Source organism: Bufo bufo, chromosome 1 (assembly GCF_905171765.1).
Source record: "Bufo bufo chromosome 1, aBufBuf1.1, whole genome shotgun sequence".
NCBI classification, from domain to species: Eukaryota; Metazoa; Chordata; class Amphibia; order Anura; family Bufonidae; genus Bufo; species Bufo bufo.
Window position 1 is genome coordinate 83,720,458 of NC_053389.1, and position 16,738 is coordinate 83,737,195.

At 43.8% G+C, this 16,738-nt stretch overlaps 1 protein-coding gene across 1 annotated transcript in view; it reads right to left on the reverse strand.

Moving 5' to 3' along the window:
• Positions 1–835: 835 nt before the first annotated feature.
• The window catches only part of TMPRSS5 (transmembrane serine protease 5), a 167,476-nt gene continuing 151,573 nt past the window's right edge, over positions 836–16,738 (reverse strand). The window contains exons 9-11 of the mRNA XM_040418699.1: positions 4,685–4,827; positions 1,544–1,696; positions 836–925 (exon numbers count right to left, since the gene is read on the reverse strand). Of these exons, the coding sequence (XP_040274633.1) occupies positions 836–925; positions 1,544–1,696; positions 4,685–4,827 (386 nt within the window). The remainder of the gene's footprint in view (positions 926–1,543; positions 1,697–4,684; positions 4,828–16,738) is intronic.

Genomic DNA, 16,738 nt, shown 5'->3' on the forward strand with positions numbered 1-16,738 from the left:
TATTCTAAAAATCTTCATCTACTTGCATATTATAAGTTATACCAGCAAGAATTAGTCTTTATGTAGAAAACTATGATTTAAATCAAGCCTTACTGACTAGTGATTTAAATTGTGATTTAAATCATTTTGATTTAAATCAAATCCACCCTGTGTGTTGTTCATATGAGGTTGTATTTACCTAAGACCTTCTAAAGACCAGGGGGATATTTATCAAAACCGGTGTAAAGGAAAACTAGCTTGATTGCCCATAGCAAACAGATTCCTCCTTTCATTTTCCGAAAGAGCTCTGAAAAATTTAAGATGTAATCTGATTGGTTGTTCTACGGAACTAAGCCAGTTTTCCTTTACACCAGTTTTGATAACTCTCCCCAGACATTTTTTTATTATATCCTGAAAAAGAATGTGTATTTTTTTATTTTTATTACTATGCATAAACTATGTATTCATATTTTAGTAAACCATAGATTGCACATCCTATTCCCAGCGATAAAGGATTGTGGCAAGTCAAAGGTCACTTGTTTTCCATATATCATATCTGATGTAGAATCATTCGGTCGAGGGTCTTTAGTAATGTTAATGACTGGTCTGACACTTTGTAGTATGACAAGCAGAGAATATTTTCAGATGGGGTCCTATATTTCCTAGAGCACTTTATAAGTGAATCAATAGGTTGGTATCATTTCTACCTATATTTTGATGATCCCAAATTTAGGATTGCATACTATATCACACTGTTTTTAATAAATATATAGGTAAATGCTTCATACAGTCTCATCATCACATTTCACATTTTCATTGATGTGTCCAAACCCCAATGTGTTAAATCCCTCCACCTCTATTTTGTATAAATAATAGAAGCTTGGGAACTGCTCCTCAGACTTAGCATATACGCCATCCTTATCTGTGTGTTGCTCTGTTCTCGAGCCTTGAGGAAAGAAGGGAAAGGAGGGACATGAGCTAAACATTTAAGTATGTTAAAGGTATAAATAAGGTTCAGTAGGGAAGTGTTTTTAATAAAAAAAAATCTCAACACGAGAACAAGGGGGTGCAATTTAACACTAATTGGGGAGGGGGAGATCAGAACCAACTTCAGGAAATATTTTTACATTGAAAGAGTATTTCAGGCTTGGAACAAACTCCCATCAGATGTGGTAGGGAAAATAACAGTAAGTGAATTTATACATGCCTGGGATAAACACATGCCTGTGATAAGTAATAATATAAGGGTAGAATAGATAGACCATGTGATATTTTTCTTCTGTTAATCATCTGTGTTTCTATATAAGTACTTAAACACCTCTGATTTAACCCCACCCAGATAACAAGGGGAACTCCATTAGCAGTTCCTGAGGTCAATATACTTTGACAATAGATAATCATGAGGGTTGACATATCTGTGTAGAGATGCCACCACCACAGGTGCCTAGTAGTCCAGATGACTGTGCTGTGTGTAGTCCTCCTGTAATAGAGAAAAATAGTATTCCGGTTGGTCCCTCATTTGGAAGTTGTGAACACGCTAGAGGACCTTCCACCAGGATATTACCTCCATGCTCTTATATATCCAGTCTAGAAAGGATACAATCTTGGTATATACACCTGGGCGGTTGGGCTCAGCACATCCCATTCCCCAGCTCACCACTCCAACCAGTCGCCAGGTATAGTCAGTCTGACAAACCAAGGGTCCACCACTGTCACCCTACAGGAACAAGACCAGAGAAAGTGAGGTAATCCTTCCTTATACAATGACAACAATTATCTCATCTCTAGTTTCCACAATCTAAAAAGGCTATCTGTCTATGTATGGTGTAGGTGGTAGTTTAATGGTGTAGAGAATGTTGGCATATATTTGGACCTCTGGTCCAATTGATTACTGATTTAATTATATATTTTGCTGAAATAATGTCACTATTCATATACTATTTTCATAGCCTTAAGGTGCCCATACACATAAGAGTAAAGCCAGCTAAACTCACCGATTCTGTCACGACCAGAGGGCTATCTTATGTCTATGGGAGCCTTTTGACTCTCTCACGAACAGATGATGTTGGGGAGGGGGGGTTGGATATAGTTGGCTGAGGAGATAAGCCACCACTAGTGTCTAGCAACTGCTTACTCCCCTATTCCCATTGAGGATACACATGTAGCCAAGGGTGTGTATGTATGGGGGAGTTGGGAAAAATAGTTTTTGGCTGAACCTTCTAGCAGTCATTTTTCCAGTATCTCAAGCTACAGTAGTTCCCCAATTATAGCCATGCATTCTTGGTCTGCACTTCTATCAGATCTCAAACTATTAAAGCAATGGTTGTGGAACCACTGTGCCAACCAGCTTGACTTTGGGCTAGACCTAAGGCCTTATCCTGGTGGTCCCATGGCATTCACCCTTTAACCCCTATACAGGGATTCACTGCAGTGAAGCCACCAGGCCACGACTTCTTGGAATAGTGCCATGTGGTTGGCTGTTGACCCATAGGGATCAGAGACACTCAATAGGCAATACACACAGTCAGGAAACAGGAAGAGGACAGGGCTGGCAGAGTTTATGCAAATCCAAGAAACAATACAATGGTTAGGGAAGGCGGCACATGAACAGTAGAGTGAACGGGCACAGGTCAGAAAACAGACAAACGGATAATGGTCTCTACAGCGTTTTCTAGCTCGGGGCTGTATAAGAGCTAACTGTGCAGACCAGGACCAGGGGTTATCCAAGAAAAGATCATGAGGGTATGAGTCCTAGCACCCCTGTGAATCAGCTGTTTCAGGGAGCCGCTGCGCTCACAAAAGCTCTGGATAGCGCAGTAGGCCCCTGACAGCTTTCCAAGCATAGCAGCATATAGCCACTGTGCTTGGTATTGCAGCTCAGCCCCATTGACTTGAATTGGGCTGAGCTGCAACTAGGCCACGTGCCCGATAGACGGTGATGTCACTGGCCTAGGAAGAGACCCAGCCGCTTCTAACAGCTGATTGGCTGTGGTGCTGGGAGTCAGACTCCCGCCAATCTGATATTGATGACCAAAATCAATATCTTTTCCCAGATAACCCCTTTAAAGGGGTTGTCAGTTTTACTATATTAGCTGCTTGAAAGGAAAGCAGCTCCACTTGAATGGGAAGGAGCAGCTGTAGTTTCACTCAGTCCTATTCAAGTGAATGGGACGGAGGAGCTGTAATGTTGACAGCGAGCAGGTAAATAGCTGACTCTCAGCACTCCATCGATGGGATATTGATGATCTATCCTGAGGATAGTAAACAGATGGGTATATACAGGTGAAACTCTAAAAATGAGAATATCGTGCAAAGTTTATTAATTTCAGTAATGCAACTTAAAAGGTGAAACTAACATATGAGATAGAGAAACAAAAAAGACCTAGGGTGTCCCAGGGAAGGGAGAAGGACAGTGCCCGCCCACTATGACCACAAAGGACACCCGTGAGAGGTGACTCGGTACAAGCTCCCGAGTATGATAGCAGAAACACAAGAAAATGGAGCTCATAGTACCAAAGAATAAAAATATGTATTTTATTAAAGCATGATTAAAATTACATAAATGAAAAAAACTGTAGCTATGATGCCAAAAGCAAGGTAAAATAAGAGCAGAGGACAGAAAAGAAAGAGCGCCACCCTGGGGAAGCACACGAGTCAAAGGTACAATATAAATGGATCATAGAAAATATTGGGTGCAGTGCCCAACCTATGAGCCAAAAAAGCAATGTAGGCTAATATACATAGGTAAGTCAGTGGTCAGCGAAAAAACCCCACATGGCAATAAAACATGGTATGTTGAACAGATGCAAGATAAGAGGTAACGAACAGACCAACCATAAGGCTGGGTTCACACTTGAGCGTTTTACAGCGCGTTCAAACGCGCTGTAAAACGCTCAACACATGAAAACCAATACTTCCCTATGGCCCTGGTTCTCACTTGAGCGTTTTACAGCGCGTTTGAACGCGCTGAAAAACGCACTACGCTCAAAAAAGTTCTTGAGCTTCTTTGGGGCGTTTTGTCGCGCGTTTGCACCCATAGGACACTGCTGTTAATCACACAAACGCGCGTAATACGCGCGTTCACTATGGACAAAAACGTGCGACACAAACGCGCGTTAAACGCGCATATCAAATATGCTCAGGTCTGAACCCAGCCTAAGGACTAGTGAGATACCAAAGGTATAGTGAGATACCAAAGACAAAAAAAACATGGAGGGAATATAGGAATATGAGCCTAGAATATTGAATCTTTTCACAAAATTTTAATTTTAAGCTGCATTAATGCAATTCCTTTTAATTTGCATTACTGAAATAAATGGACTTTTGCAAGATATTCTAATTTTTCGAGTTTCACCTGTATGTAGGAGCAGCTGATAGCAACTGGACACAGTCATGCAGCAGCTCACAGAGCAAGAGAAGGTTAACCCTAGCAGTGCTGAAGACAGCGCTACAATGAATACAAGCCCTAATTCACACACAGGAAGCTGGTGCCTGTGCGCTATGTACTGCCATTGTAACAAAGGCACAGCTCATTTGGGATGTAGTAGAATGGGATATTCAGATAATGGAGGTTCAGTGACCAGATCAACTACAGGATGCATTCATGTCAAAATGGACCAGAGTCAGTTTATGTCTAATGAAGGTTTTATGAAAACTAAAACTAAAACTAAAATAGGGGACGGTTGATGCATAATTCATTCCGTACCTGACATGCATCCACTTTTCCATCAAGGTAACCAGCACAAAGCATCCTGGGAGTAATGTCGCCATCATATATGCAGGAACTATTGCATTTCTTAGTGCTTATGAGGGGCACCATAGCTTCCTTCAGACTTTGAGGCATGTGTGCTAAGGAAATAAGATACTTATGAATCTGTCCAATATCTTGTCAAAGCTTAAAGGGATTGTCCAGCTTTTTTATTTTTTTTATTTGCACCCCAGCCAGGAATACCTGTGCAAAATACATACTCACCTGCTGCCCGTCTCTTCGTTTTGTGTCTCAGTCCCTGCCTCTCCTGACTCGCCTTTTAATCCCATCTATCAACTTCTATAAGGCCTCTTGCACACGAACGTATTTTCATTCCGTTTCCGTTCCGTTTTGTTATGGAACCGTTCATTTTAATGGGTCCGCAAAAAAACTGGAAGTTACTCCGTGTGCATTCCGTTTCCGTATTTCTGTGCCGCAAAAAAATAGAATATGTCCTATTATTGTCCGGACAAGGATAATACTGTTCTATTAGGGGCCAGGTGTTCCCTTCTGCAAAATACGGAATGCACACGAACGTCATCCCATTTTGAGGATCCATTTTTTGCGGACAGAAAAATACATATGGTCGTGTGCAAGAGGCCTAAGGAAGGAGTCACTGGCACCACTATAGACAATGGCTGGAATGTAGAGAGGCAGGGAGACAGTATGGAATGGACTAGGGTGCAGGTGAATATGGATTTTTTCAAAGGTATTCCAGGCTGGGGTAGAAATAAAAAAAAATTAAAAATTGAAAATCCCTTGAAGGTCATTATGTGGCCTTTTTTTAAATTTCATATGACAAACATTTGCGTTGTTCCAGTTATTCTGCTTTCAAATGCACCATCAGTACTGTTCTTCCAATTCAGGGTAAGGCCAGATGTGGCAGATATTTTCCATGTTGACATGCAGTGCATTGTTCCATATATATTTGAAAATGCCATCCACATGTATTGTACTGCAAATTATCATGGATTTTCAGAACGAATATGCACTAAAAATTCCAGAACAAGTGAGTTCACTCTTTGGCCACATGCACATGTAAAAGTACGGCTACATGGCGCAGTCGTAATGCAGTTAGGAACTGCAGAAACTAGAATGGAATACCCCAGCTTTCACTGTCTTCAGCAGGGGTGTAGCTATAGGGGAAGCAGGGGAAGCGGCTGCTTTGGGGCCTGAACTCAAAAGGGTCCCACCCAGGAGGAGGACTAAAAGATTTTATTGTCAGGGTCCCCTTAACAGTATTATACAATGACATTATATTACAGTGACACTGTAGGAAAAGGACAGACTGGCTGCCAGGCCTCGTCTGAGAGCGCAATCTTGACTAGCCACTGGAGTGGGGGTTGCCTGGGAAGATGGGGTTGCGAAGAAGTTGCTGTTCAAAACTTTGCTGTGGCGCCCAGCCATTTCTAGCTATGCCACTGGTCTTTAGTCAAGATGCAAATTTATTCACAAACAGAACATGTGACGTTTCGACTGCACAGAGTCTTTTTCAAGCACTCTGTGCAGCCCGAAACATCTCATGTTCCTTTGGTGAATAAATTTGGATCTTGACTGAAGACAGTGAGTTTCTGCATACAAAGGGCCCATAGGGCTTGGGCCCGACACTGCTGGTACCGCCACCATATGGACTTTCTGTAACCAGATCATTCAGTGGTGCTGTTTATTGCTTGGATTATGCAGGAACTTCTAATAGAATTCAATGGGAAAATAGGTTTCTGACATAGTTGTGATGGTGGCACCTGATTGACCCCACGTAAAACATGTCCTGCTGACCGCATGGGGTATACAACTGAGTAGCCGCTTGCAGTATATGTTTAACATATTTTACCACATGTGTCACTATTTGAGGTTCATCAGACTGGTAAAGAACCATGGACATTCACAATGGTTCAGACACTAGTCCTTAAACAATCATGGACAAAAAAAATGCATGATCATGCATGCAGTAATCATGCAGCGCCATGTGGTCGTACACTTACATCTTACGTGCAGTTTTGCAGCACAGCACCACACACTGCCAGCTAAGTAGACATTTTAAAAATCTTATCTGCAAGCTACGGCCATTTTCAATACATAAATTGACCTGCAGTTCGGCTTTTGAAATCCACAGCACGTCAGTTCTTTTTGTGGATTTTCATTGCAGATTTCACCCCTCGAAATGATGTCTTCAGCGTGGCATTTGGTAAGTGGATAGGGGATAAGGCTTTGTAATGAGACAACCCCTTTATAGGGATATTTCAAAACTGTAAGGGCTCATGCACACAAACGTATTTTCTTTACGTGTCTGTTCCGTTTCTTTGCGGACTGTATGCGGAACCATTCATTTCAACGGGTCCGCAAAAAAAAGTTACTCCGTGTGCATTGCGTTTCTGTATGTCCGCTCCACAAAAAAATAGAACATGTCATATTATTGTCCGCATAACAGACAAGGATAGGACTGTTCTATTAGGGGCCGACCCGCAAAAAATTAAATACACACAGACCTCATCCATATTTTTTGTGGATTTGTGCTTTGCGGACCACAAAATACATACTGCGGTGTGCATGAGCCCGAAGGTTGATGTTCCATCCTTAGGAAGGTGGAGGTCGAGCACCCCTGCAGAACAGGGTCCCCTGTGACTAGTCCTGTAAGCCTCAGTTTTGTTTGTATGCTTCTGTTAGGCCTCTTTCACACGGGCGTTGCGGGAAAATGTGCGGGTGCGTTGCGGGAACACCCGCGATTTTTCCGCGCGAGTGCAAAACATTGTAATGCGTTTTGCACTCGCGTGAGAAAAATCTCGCGTGTTTGGTACCCAAACCCGAACTTCTTCACAGAAGTTCGGGCTTGGGATCGGTGTTCTGTAAATAGTATTATTTTCCCTTATAACATGGTTATAAGGGAAAATAATAGCATTCTGAAAACAGAATGCATAGTAAAAAAGCGCTGGAGGGGTTAAAAAAAATAATCATTTAACTCACCTTAATCCACTTGCTCGCGTAGCCGGCATCTCCGTCTGTCTCTTTTACTGTATAGGACCTGTGGTGAGCATTAACTATAGTTCAAGGACCTGGGATGACGTCACTCTGGTCATCACATGGTACGTCACATGATCTTTTACCATGGTGAATCACCATGGTAAAAGATCATGTGACGTACCATGTGATGACCGGAGTGACGTCATCCCAGGTCCTTGAACTATAGTTAATGCTCACCACAGGTCCTATACAGTAAAAGAGACAGACGGAAATCCGGCTACGCGAGCAAGTGGATTAAGGTGAGTTAAATGATTTTTTTTTTTTTAACCCCTCCAGCGCTGTTTTACTTTGCATTCTGTATTCAGAATGCTATTATTTTCCCTTATAACCATGTTATAAGGGAAAATAATAATGATCGGGTCTCCATCCCGATCGTCTCCTAGCAACCGTGCGTGAAAATCGCACCGCATCCGCACTTGCTTGCGGATGCTTGCGATTTTCACGCAACCCCATTCATTTCTATGGGGCCTGCGTTACGTGAAAAACGCACAAAGAGGAGCATGCTGCGATTTTCATGCAACGCAAAAGTGATGCGTGAAAATCACCGCTCGTGTGCACAGCCCCATAGAAATGAATGGGTCGGTATTCAGTGCGGGTGCAATGCGTTCACCTCCCGCATCGCATCCGCGCGGAATACTCGCTCGTGTGAAAGGGGCCTTAACCCTTTCGCTACCAGCGCCATACATGTACGGCGCTGGAGCGATAGGTAAACATGGAGCCTGCTTGCACTTGCAGCGGACGTTTTAAACAGCAGAGACCTGTGGCTAATTACTGCGACTGGCAATAATGCCGATCGTGGTGATTAAAGGCTTTAGATGCTGTGATCAAGTGAGATCACGGGATCTAAATGCGCAAAAATTCAGAAGCTCAAACTTCTGGGATCCTTACCGGCGTCCCCTGCGGCCAATGGGTATACTGGTAATTGATTTGAATGGGCTCAGCCTTGCTGAAGAGGCTGAGAGCATTCAAAGTGCAACATAAGAAAGGCCAACATAAGAAATAAGCAATTCTCAATAATAAGTCCAGTTTAAAAATACACGATTGTTCAAAATTAAACATTTTAAAATTCAAAATCATCGGAAAAAATTATAAACGTTTTAATCACCACTCTTTCCATATAATAAAAATATAAATACCTAAATAACAAAAAATATAAACATCATAGGTATCACTATGACTGAAAATGCCCGCACTATTAAAATATATAAATATTTTTCCAATACGGCGAATGGCATAACGGAAAAAAGGGTCAAAATGGCTGATTTGCGATTCCTTCATTGCTGCTCTTACCCAAAAAAAATGTAATAAAATATGATCAAAAAGTCACACACACCAAAATGAGATATGAGTGAGATATAAGAAGATGATAACGTTATGGGGGTCAGAATATAGTGATGTTAAAAAATTTTTTTTCAAAGTTAAAATGTATTTTTACACTATTTAGACATAAAAAACCTATACATATGTTGTAATCGTACTGACCCAGAGAATGAAGGGCATAGGTCAGTTTTCCGTCAAACGGCAAAACCCGTAAAACGGTGGAGGAATTGTGTTTATTTTCCAATTCCACCCCATTTGGATTTTTTTTTGCCTCTTCCCACTACATTGTATGCCACAACTAATGGTGGCATTAGAAAGCACAAGTTGTCCCTCATAAAATAAGCCTTCATATGGACATGTGAACGGAAATATAAAAAAGTTATAGCTCAAGGAAGATAGGGAAGAAAAATTAGAACGCAAAAAAGAAAAAAACCTCTGTTATCCTAAGGGTTAAAACACTTCTAGAAACTTTTCTAATTGAATTGTGACCAATACAAAACTCATTACAGCCGTAAATGTATGAGACATGCTTCTTCTTGCGGTGCAGCAGAGGGATTTCTTACTGCTGACCGCTACCAGTATTGTTAAGCTGAGTGGATTTGCAGTCAAACCTACTTTTAGTAGAGGTTAGTAGGCATTGCTGTATTTAGTAGTATAACTGTAGTTTAATTGGGCATTAACGATACAGAAGAAACATACTGCCCGGCCCTGCAATCTTCTCCTGCAGAACGGAAACCTGGAAATTAGCAGTAGATTGTGTTTTGCATTCGGGGTCGGACTGGGAACTTAAAAAGGCCCTGGAAAAAAAATAACCTCTGCCACCTCTACTGTATATTACATATGGCGTAGTGCTATACATTTCATTAGCATTTATAAGCTGCAGACTTTAGATATGGTGTGCTAGCACTTTGCACAAGGTAATCATCCGTCACTGCAGATTACTTATTCCCAGCTACTACCTACATTACATAGCTTCTTCATTTTCTAGTTCTCGGCTGCTTCTTCATCTAGGGAGTTCTCTTCCCTTAAAGCCTTGAGGGTGCCATAGACCTAGACCTTTGTATCTATCAAGACTTTAATTATCTCACCTAACCAGGAAGGACTCATTTCATGCATAAAATCAATAAAGGCCATGGACGATCCATCTACCTTACCATACGTTAGCATCAGTAGCATTATCACTCGTGTCCTTCCAGATGTCCTCTAGTCCTGTGTATTTATTTCCTGACTGGTTTCTTCTAATCGTGATGAATATGTGCACCTTTGCAACCAATGCATCCAACATAAAACATTAAACGTTTTCTGTCTACAGCTCCTATGGAGACATATATGTCTTTAAAAAAAAATAAAAAATAGAAGGACATTTATCATTTGTGTTTGTTTCTGTGACTGTTTTAAAGGGGTTTTCCAAGACTTTAATACTGATGACCTATACTCTGGATTAGTCATCAGAATATGATCGGTGGGGGTCCAACACTCTGAACCCCCGCCGATCAGCTGGTTGAGAAGGCAGTAGCGCCGCGGCCTTCTCTCAGCTTTTCCTCGGCCAGTAACGTCACGTTCATTTGTCACATGGCCTAGACTCAGCCCAGTGAATGAGGTTGAACTGCGATACCAAGCACAGCCACTATACAATGCACGGTACAGCGCTGTGCTTGGTGAGCTGCGAGAAGGCTGGGATGCTCACAGGGTCCCGGGTGTAAATCCCCAGGGACCAGATACTGATGACCTATCCTGAGGATAGGTCATCAGTTGTAAAGTCTTGGAAAACTCTGTCTGTCTTTGCCATGTGTGCCTGCTTCAAATTTATGAAATGGTTCAGCTTAATAATATATTTGGTGTGAGCGCAATGTGGTTTACACTTATATAGTATCTCACAAAGGGAGTAAACCCCTCACATTTTTGTAAATATTTTATTACATCTTTTCATGGGACAACACTGAAGATATAACACTTTGATACAATATATAGCAGTCAGTGTACAGCTTGTATATCAGTGTAAATTTGGTGTGCCCTCAAAATAACTCAACACACAGCCATTAATGTCTGAACCACTGGCAACAAAAGTGAGTACATCCCTAAGTGAAAATGGCCAAGTTGTGCCATTTTCCCTCTCCGGTGTCATGTGACTCGTTAGTGTTACAAGGTTTCAGATGTGTTAAATTTGCTGTTATCACTCTCATACTGGTCACTGGAAGTTCGACATGGCACCTCATGGCAGAGAACTCTGAGGAGCTAAAAAAAAGAATTGTTGCTCTCAGCGCCGGCTCCAGGTTCATGTGGGCCCTTGGGCGATAAATCCCAGTGGGCCCCCATGAGGCATTTTTTTACATTGACATGTCCCCCTGTGGCTCCTACACGGTATAATGACCCCCAGTGGCCCCTATACAGTATAATGACTACTAGTGGCCCTTCACACAGTATAATGAACCCCCAATCCCCCCCCACTGTATAATGACCACCTGTGGCCCTGCATTCAGAATAATAACCCCCAGTCGCCCCCATTTAGAATAATGACCCCCAGTAGCCCCCACACTGGGGGAATACTGTATGGAGGGGGCTCTGGGGGTATTTATACTGAATGGAGGGTCATTGGTGATCATTACTAAATGGGGGACACTGGGGGTCATTATACTATGTAAAGGGCCCTCACAGTATAATGACCCCACAGTGGCCCTCCATTCAGAATAATGACCCCCAGTCGCCCCCACACTGGGGGTTATACTGTATGGAGGGGGCACGAGGGGTTATTATATTTACTGGGGGCTCTGGTGGTCATTATGCTAAATGGAGGGTCAATGGGGATTATACTAAATGGGGGGCACTGGGAGTTATTATACTGTGTAATGGACCCTCACAGTGTGATGAATGACCCCCCAGTGGCCCCCTCACATACCTATCATTGCAGGGGAGCTGGTGGTCCTGTCATTCACTAACCGCAGCTCCCAGCTCCCCACATGAACCTGGAGCCGGCCCTGAATGACCCCCAGTAGCCCCCACACGGGGGGAATACTGTATGAAGGGGGCTCTGGGGGTCATTATACTGAATGGAGGGTCATTGGTGATCATTATACTAAATGGGGGACACTGGGGGTCATTATACTATGTAAAGGGCCCTCACAGTATAATGACCCCACAGTGGCCCTCCATTCAGAATAATGACCCCCAGTCGCCCCCACACTGGGGGTTATACTGTATGGAGGGGGCACGAGGGGTTATTATATTTACTGGGGGCTCTGGTGGTCATTATGCTAAATGGAGGGTCAATGGGGATTATACTAAATGGGGGGCACTGGGAGTTATTATACTGTGTAATGGACCCTCACAGTGTGATGAATGACCCCCCAGTGGCCCCCTCACATACCTATCATTGCAGGGGAGCTGGTGGTCCTGTCATTCACTAACCGCAGCTCCCAGCTCCCCACATGAACCTGGAGCCGGCCCTGAATGACCCCCAGTAGCCCCCACATGGGGGGAATACTGTATGGAGGGGGCTCTGGAGGTCATTATACTGAATGGAGGGTCATTGGTGATTATTATACTAAATGGGGGACACTGGGGGTCATTATACTATGTAAAGGGCCCTCACAGTATAATGACCCCACAGTGACCCTCCATTCAGAATAATGACCCCCAGTCGCCCCCACACTGGGGGTTATACTGTATGGAGGGGGCACGAGGGGTTATTATATTTAATGGGGGATCTGGTGGTCATTATGCTAAATGGAGGGTCAATGGGGATCATTATACTAAATGGGGGGCACTGGGAGTCATTATACTGTGTAAGGGACCCTCACAGTGTGATGAATGACCCCCCCCAGTGGCCCCCTCACATACCTATCATTGCAGGGGAGCTGGTGGTCCTGTCATTCACTAACCGCAGCTCCCTGCGCTCCTTCTCTCCTCCGGCCCGCTGCAGCAGTGAGCCAGGCCTGGAGGAAAGAAGGAGATGTGCAGTGATGGAGCTAGAACTGACTGGGCCCCACAGCGAAATTTAGTACGCCCCCCTCCCCCCCAATGTGTGTTCACATTACGTTTTTCCTATCGGTTTGATGTATACACATGTGCAGCACTCCACGTTTTTGTATCCTGCAGAGTCAAGTAAAAAATGCAGACGTTAACGTATATGTTTTTTTACCATGGAACTGTATGGTGAACGGACGCCACTGTACGGCATCAGTCTGAGGCATCTGTCAATGCATACATTTTCAGTATGCATTAAATGGATGGCAAAAATGTGATGTGAACCCAGCCCTAGTGTCAGAATAAGCCCCAGTACACAGCGGAGCAGCGTGGCGGAGAGGGGAGGCCGCCATGTACTGACAGAGCGCTACCTGGTCCTGGTGGTCAGGGATGAGGACTGTGCTTCCCAAGGATCATTTTCTACTGGAAATACAGGGCACAGTATAATACACTAGAATCTATATAATATAAAGATATTAGCCCCACCCCCCGAATAATCATACAATTAGGGGGTCATTTATTATATAGAAATACGTCTATATTAGGCGTATTTCTGACACAGATGTGGCGCAAAGGTCCTTAACACCGCAATCTGTATCTTTTCCCGCTCATGTACAGGGAATGACTATGGGCACTGCACAGAGTGTGGTAAGAGGGCACAATGCAGGGTATAAAGGGGCACAGTACGGGGTGGGGGGCACAGTCACATGACCCTGTGATGTTAGAAGGTCCTTATGGTGAATGCGGTTCAGATGCCACCATAATGAGAGGCAGAGGAGTGAGACAGGGGCCCGGGGCCCTGGATGGACAGGAGGGGTGGACACAGCAAGTAGGTGGAAGGGGCTCTGAGGGGGATTCATACAAGTAGTGGCAGGAGGTCTGTGCAGGGCAGCAATAGGAGATAGGAGGGTGGGACAGGAGCCCTGGATACATGAGGGAGGAAAGGAGACAGCAGGGGCTCCATGAGGATGAGATAGGACAGGATATGGGGGGGGCAGGTGTCATGGAGACAATCAGCTTAATAAAACAGTAACACAACTAAATAGAATGAAGCAGCAGTGTCCCCCCCTTTCCTTCTGTCCCACAGAGAAGAGACAGTCACAGTGCAGACTCACTCACAGACTGTCTCCACACTTCTCTGCTCCAGCTCCAGCCGTGCGGTCTCTCTCCAGTCTCCTCAGGCAGCATGTCCTGTGTAGAGGGGGCGTGTCCTGTGTAGAGGGGGCGTGTCCTGAGTCTCTGCAGCTCAGAGGGCCCACCAGAGGGGTACTGCGTATGTGAAAGGACAGCAGTGAGAGCTCCCATCTGTATTGATGGAAGTGCTCATAGCAGCTCAGTGGGCCCCCCCAGGAGCATTGGGCCCCGGCACTTGCCCGGGGATGCCGGGTTATGACGCCAGCCCTGGTTGCTCTACATAACGATGGCCTAGGCCAGTGATGGTGAACCTTTTTAAGACCGAGTGCCCAAACTGTAACCCAAAACCCACTTATTTATCGTAAAGTGCCAACACGGCAATTTACCCTGAATACAACAGTCCAATATAGTATATCTTCCATGTGCTTTATCCTTTAGCTATAATAGCCTGCCTACATTCAATGCGCTGCCTGTGCTGTTCATAGTGTGCCCTGCACTGGTGAATGGCAGCAAAAAGTCTAAGGCATATTGGTACACCATAGACTTTTTCCATGGTGTGGGTGCCCACAGAGAGGGCTCTGAGTGCCACCTCTGGCACCCATGCCATAGGTTCGCCAACACTGGCCTAGGCTATAAGAAGATGGCCAACACCCTGAAATTCAGCTGCAGCACGGTGGCCAAGACCATACAGCAGTTTAGCAAGACAGGTTCCACTCAGAACACACCTCGCCATGGTCGACCAAAGAAGTTGAGTGCATGTGCTCAGTGTCATATCCAGAGGTTGTCTTTTCAAAATAGACTTGCTGGAGAGGTTAAAGGGGCGTGGGATCAACCTCAGTGCTCAGACCATACTCTGCACACGGCATCAAATTGCTAGACAGGGGGCTGGAAAAAAGGGCAGGACACAGGTGGAGCTTAATACCTCAATTTCCCCAATGATTTAAAAATCAGAAAAATCAAAACAGTTACTCCTGACCAATATGCATGGACAGATTAGTCCGTCAAAAAAGAAAAAAGAGGATGAGTCCTTAGTACAAGAGGGAGAGTCTAGTATAGAGGGAAATTCTGGATTGAAAACATCAGAGGTGAGTTTCCAGTCTGGGGAGAGCGTCAATAAACAATGGAGAGTGACGGAAGAAATTGCCTCAACAAAGGAGGAGCAGGTTCCTAGCCTGCAAAATATATTTCAAGAAATAAAAAAATGCAATTTGGCAATACAGGATCTCTCTCTCCAGACTGGAAATATCAGTCGGTGGGGCTCCTCAGAGTGGATGTCCAAAAATATAAAGAAAGGTTGATAGAAAATCGAGAAAAGGGCGTCTGACTGAGGACCTCCTGCAGATAATAGTTAAAGAAAAAAACTCCCTAAAAGAGGAAAATAGGGAATTAAAAAGTAGAGTACTGGAGTTGGAAAATAGGACTAGAAGGTCTAATCTGAGATGTCTTGGAATCCCTGAGGGCGCGGAGGGGCAGGATTTATGCGCCTTTTTACAATCATAGCTTATGGAACAACTGGGCCAGGGCATCTCAAATCATAAAAACTTTGTGGAGCGGGCCTATAGGATACCATCGAAACCACTGGTACCTGGAACGAGACAGAGACCCATACTCTTTAGTTTGCTATCGATTAGGGATAAAGAGGAGATATTGCGTAGATCAAGGAAAAAAGGGAAATTAGAATACCTGGGCGCAATAGTAATGCTATTTTCGGACTATGCAAAAGAGACGATAAAGGAAAGAAGCTGCTTTATTGAGGTGAAAAAAATCCTGCGCTCAAAAAATTTCAAATATTCGATGATGTTCCCGGCTAAATTGAGGATTGAATGGGAAAGTAAAAACTGGGTTTTTTACAAAGCAGATGCGGTACAACTATGGATTAAAGAAAATATAAGAAGTTGAGGGGCATTCGGGCTGGGGGTTGGCGGGGAGGGGGAAATGTTAAGAGAGAGAACCAGGAGTGAAGTTAACCTGGCTCATTCAGAAGGGAATGGGGAGGGGGGGGGTAAGGTGGTTATTTTGCTGTGTTGTTGTTTTTTTCTTTTTTCTCTTCCCTGCCTTTTCTCCTCCCCTCCCTTGGGGGTTCCCGCTATGGTAGAAGACTGGGTAGATAAATAAATAGGTTTTTATGAGAATAATCTCTTGGAATATTAGGGGTCTGAGCTGGGGAGTTGATGCTATACATAGATTTCTACCTGCTATAATCTGTTTAAAAAGAGACGCATCTGATAAGCAAGAGGTGTGAGTATCTTGATACATCGTGATATTGATATTAAAATTGGGGAAATAGCTAAAGATCAGGAGGGTTCGATATGTTCTGATTGATTGTTTGCTGGAAGGAAGACCGTGGATAATAGCCAATGTATATATACCGCCACCTTTTAAATAGATGTCCTATTAAAAATTTATGATTTCGTGCTCAAGGTAGGGGATAAAGCACTTTTAGTGGCGGGGGATTTTAACAATATTATGGATAGTAAAATAGATAGATGTAGGGTAAGTAATGTTCAAAACTTCTGCACGGGCTCTAAATTAAAAAACATCACGGAGGAAATGGGTTGGATTGACATTTGGAGGGTA